This window comes from Aegilops tauschii, chromosome 6 (genome assembly GCF_002575655.3).
Source record: "Aegilops tauschii subsp. strangulata cultivar AL8/78 chromosome 6, Aet v6.0, whole genome shotgun sequence".
In the NCBI taxonomy this organism is placed as follows: domain Eukaryota; kingdom Viridiplantae; phylum Streptophyta; class Magnoliopsida; order Poales; family Poaceae; genus Aegilops; species Aegilops tauschii.
In genome coordinates, this window is record NC_053040.3 from 49,517,558 (window position 1) to 49,522,075 (window position 4,518).

The 4,518-nt window shown below is 51.8% G+C and overlaps 1 protein-coding gene across 1 annotated transcript; it reads right to left on the bottom strand.

Annotated features, from left to right (window-relative positions):
- Positions 1 to 1,720: 1,720 nt before the first annotated feature.
- Positions 1,721 to 2,416, bottom strand: LOC109755109 (putative F-box protein At5g38390). Its single transcript, XM_020313989.1, has one exon. It carries the CDS (start codon positions 2,414 to 2,416, stop codon positions 1,721 to 1,723), a length of 696 nt encoding a protein of 231 aa, XP_020169578.1.
- Between the last annotated feature and the right edge of the window lie 2,102 nt (positions 2,417 to 4,518).

A 4,518-nucleotide genomic window follows, 5' to 3' on the forward strand; every position in this document is an offset into this window, starting at 1 on the left:
GAACATCATGAATAGATAATTAAGTGACCAAATTAATAGAAGTTCATCATCACATTAAAACCAAAGTACATACATAGTTCTCATCTAAAAACATATATATAGCTCTCCAGAGCATCTAATTAATTAAACCATATATTGAAACTATGTAAAACATTTCAATGCGAAAACAAATGCGATCATAATCGCAACCAAGGTAACAATTGATCCAACGGCATAATGATACCAAGCCTCGGTATGAATGGCATATTTTCTAATCTTTCTAATCTTCAAGCGCATTGCATCCATCTTGATCTTGTGATCATCGACGACATCCGCAACATGCAACTCCAATATCATCTTCTCCTCCTCAATTTTTTTTCCTTCAAGTAATTGTTTTCTTCTTCAACTAAATTTAACCTCTCCACAATAGGGTCGGTTGGAATTTCCTGTTCAACCACCTCCTAGATAAATAAAATCTATGTCACGTTGGTCGGCATATTTGTCATAAACAATAAATGAACCAAATAGTTATAAAAAGACAATATATACCACATCCGAATCATAGACAGGACGAGGGCCGACGGGGGCGGATACCAAAACCATCGCACTATGTAATAAGAAGGAATAATAAAGGTAACAAAATTAGACAAGTATCTATCTAAAGTAAGAATTTTTTTTCAGAAAGAAGATAAGAACAAGAGGCTCACCACGGTGGTGCTGGCGACGAGATCGGCGCGGGCGATCGACAGCGGTGAAGACGGGGACGGGACGTGACGGACCGCTAAACCTAGACAAATCTCGGGGAAAATGGAGCTCGGAGGTCGAGTTTCGAGAGGAGAAAGATTAACTAGTGTGGCTTAGACATTTCATCGAACACGTCATGTGCATAGGAGGTGAGCTAGAGCACCCAAATGCCCTCCCCTCGCCGGCCAGAAGAAACAAAGCATTGTGGAGTGCTCTGCTGTGGCGATGGGGTATATATAGGCAACTCATTGGTCCCGGTTCGTGGCACCAACCGGGACTAAAGGGGGGCATTGGTCCCGGTTGGTGCCACGAACCGGTACGCATGCCCCCCTTTAGTCCCGGTTGATGGCACCAACCGGGACCAAAGGCCTTGTGCTGCCCCGCGTCAAAAGTTTAGTCCCACCTCGCTAGTTGAGAGAGCTCGAGAGTGGTTTATAAGCGCTGCTGCGCCCACCCTCTCGAGCTCCTCTCAACTGCAGGCTTTGGGGCCTAACCGTTCTCTTTGCCTGTGGGGCCTACTGGGCCTTCTGTGGGCCTGAATCCTGGCCCATGGATGGGTTTCAAGTCGTATTCAGGCCGTGGTGGCCCAGTAGGTGGCATAATTTTTTTCCCTGTTTTTTGTTTTCTCTTTTGCTTTATTTATTTTGTTTTGTTTCTACTTACAAGAAAAAACTTATTTATTTTATTCCATTTTATTTCTAATTACTTATGTATTTTACTTTACTTAATAACCCGGCATGCAGCAGACAACTCTCTCTCTTAACCTTGCATGCAACACACTCTCTCTCCTACCATTTGCGTGCAATACACACTCTCCTTTTATTTATTTCAATTCTTACAATCTTGAGTCATGTGATATGGGTGGGCCGCATGCAGAATCTATATGCTGTCACTTCATCCATGACCGCATGACCTCCTGCCAGCCTAGCCCTGCCAAACTTGGTTCCGCATGCAAAAAAGCCTGCCTAATTACACTGCTACTGCAATGCGTCTGTAACTAGATAGAGGCTGCACGAAATTTATTGCCACTGGACGGACAGATAGGAGGGTGCCTAGACTCCCGGCTGCCGTCACACCTTTTCGCATGAACATTGGACATATAAAAGCTCTCCAAGGCGCGGCATGCAGAGAGCAAGCCGTGGAACACGTCCCCCGAGATGGAAACGTCAAGCAAGGAGATGTGCTTGAGGAGTGGGAAGTCCATGGAGATCTCGTCGGGGATAGAACAATAGGCGATCTTGACAACCAGGAGGGCCAGGGAGGAGAGAGCGGATGGTGGCAGCGAGAATATCTCCTTGGGTTGTGCAGGGAGGAACTTAATGTCGAGCTCCTCCAGGTTGGCCAGGGCTCGGGACTGAAACCAGCTCTCCGCCTGGGGGCCTAGGTCGCCGCCGCGGAAGAAGAATCGGCGGGTGGGGCCAAGGTGTTCGGAGAGTATCCTGGACACGGCGGAGGGATCGACGGAGGAGGGGGAGTGGGGGTTGACAGGGGAGTGAATCACCAGGTTGAGAGGCGCGGAGCGCCAGAGATCACGCCATCGGGGGGAGACGGCCGGCGTGCGTCCGCCGTCCTTGGTGGGAAGAAGAGATATGATGGTGCAGAGCAGGTCGTCGGGAAGCCTGCTGATGAGATCGCCCGGGATCTCATCGCGCTCGCCAGCACGTTCAGACCCCCGGGATTCTCGCTGGTCCATGGCCGGCGGCCGGCGAGACGGAAGATCTCGGCGAAATTATTCGCCGACCGGTCGCCACTGGCTGCCTCCTTCCGAAGTCCGAAACGGGGGACTCGCGCGGCTGGGGAACGGGGTGAGGAGGTCGGGGGATGGAGAGCTATCTAGCCATGGTGGGGCAATCGTCCGGCGGCCGCAACGACGGGGAAATTATAGGGTTTCAGAGAGTAGGCTGGGGAGTTGGGACTGGTGACTCGGGATCCGGGATGCTGGCACTCCGTGCTTTTCTTTGCTCTTTTGGCTGTGGCTGTGACTCGTGAGCCGCCGCTGTTGGAGTGGCGTGGGATGCCTGAGCGGCGATTATTTCCACGCGTGGCATATGCCCGCAGTCTCCGTTCCTTTGCCTTTCCTAGGGGAACGCACCGCTTTTCCTTTTCTTACCCTTTGCTGCCGGCGAGGGATGCTAGGCCTGTTTGGTCCACCTACTAAGGCCAACTCCACCGCGCGATCTCAAATGGACGTCCGTTTTCTCCGGATTCTGTCTGTTTAGATAAGGCAATGGGATCGTGTCCGGGCGTGTCCTCGGATGCGGCGGCCGTGCGACCAGCGCGCGGCCGCATCCGTTTGCCCCATCCTGTCCGCGTCTATTTTAAAAGAAGGAACAATTTTCAAATGTCAAACCCTAGTTCATCAGGCCAGCGGCCCCAGTTCATCACGCCGGCAACAGAGCCAGCAGCCTACACGTCCATCGCCGGCATCAGCCAGCGACCGGCAACACAGCCGGCCTCCAAAATGAATGTTTTCCTCGCCGGCACACAGCCAGCGGCCCAGCGGGCGGGCGGCACCCGTGCCAGCCTCCAAAAAGAGCGGCCACGGCCGATCGGACGACTTAGTTCAGGCCTTCGGCGTCGAGCATCTCCTTCTACCTGGCCTCAAACCAGGCCCTCGTCTTCTCGCTCATCTTCGACAAGTCCACGGTCATGATCACAAGGGCCACCTCCTTCGCTTTGGTGGCGGCATCAGTGGCCTCGATGTCGAGCTGCCTCTGCCTGGCCTTGACGTTGTCGGCCTCGATGTCGAGCTGCCTTTGCTGGGCCGCCTCCTCCATGTCGATCTTCCTCCTCTTGGCCGCCTCCTCCATCTCAAGCTTCTTTCTTTGAAGGTCTAGGTATTGCTTCATTTGCTCGTCCTTGCTTTGCCGCTTCTTCCCGTCCCTCACATCCTTTTGAGACATCATGCCGTGCAAAGTGTCATGCAATGCCATGGATGAGGCATCACGTATGTCGTCAACCTTGGAGTTGGTCTTGCCCCTCGGCCTCTTCAACGCCTCGCTATCTCCACCTCCGGCGAACTTGGTCGTCTTCAATCCTCTCTTCCTTTGAAGTTCATGGTATTGGTCCTTGTACTTAGGGCAATTGTTGATTATCATCCAACAATGTGTAAGAGTGAATGGCTTGTCATTGTGCTGGGCCTTGAATGCCTCCAAAGATTGAAATGCCTACACGACATGATCAACAACTAGTGAACATGCAAACATATACAAGGCCGAAGTCTCATGGCCGTAGCAAGGAAAGGACTAGGAAGAGGAGAGCATACCATGTCCCCAACGCCGAGACCACTCACGGGCCGTGCTTCAATGCTCTCAAATGCGGCGCAATACTTGTTGCACTCTTGTTGGATGAACAACCACCTCTTTTGAATCGAGCCGATGCCACGGTTGCTTGTAATTTGGTAGGGCTCAAACATCTTCCTTTCATGGAATGTTTTGTGGACTCTCGTCCAAAAAACAATGCCCTTTTGTTGCGCGCCGGTCCTCAGATCTTGGCTAATCTCCATCCAAACTTGGCAAATCAACTTGTCCTCATCTTGTGTATATGAACCCGTGCGAATGCTCTTCCTCTTCTTTTGTGCTTCCGCTCTTTGGGTGAGCTCGTCGATGAACAATGGCTCGCCACTAATATCAACGTCATTGCCTTCTTCTTCATCACCGTCACCTTCGACATAGATGTCATCGTCTTCATGCCACGAGTCACCATGGTCGTAGTCAGTACGGTCGTCGGCATCTTCATCGGGGACGTACTGGGCGCGGCCATCCTGACTTTGGGTATTGTTGGGGTCGTAGGCAC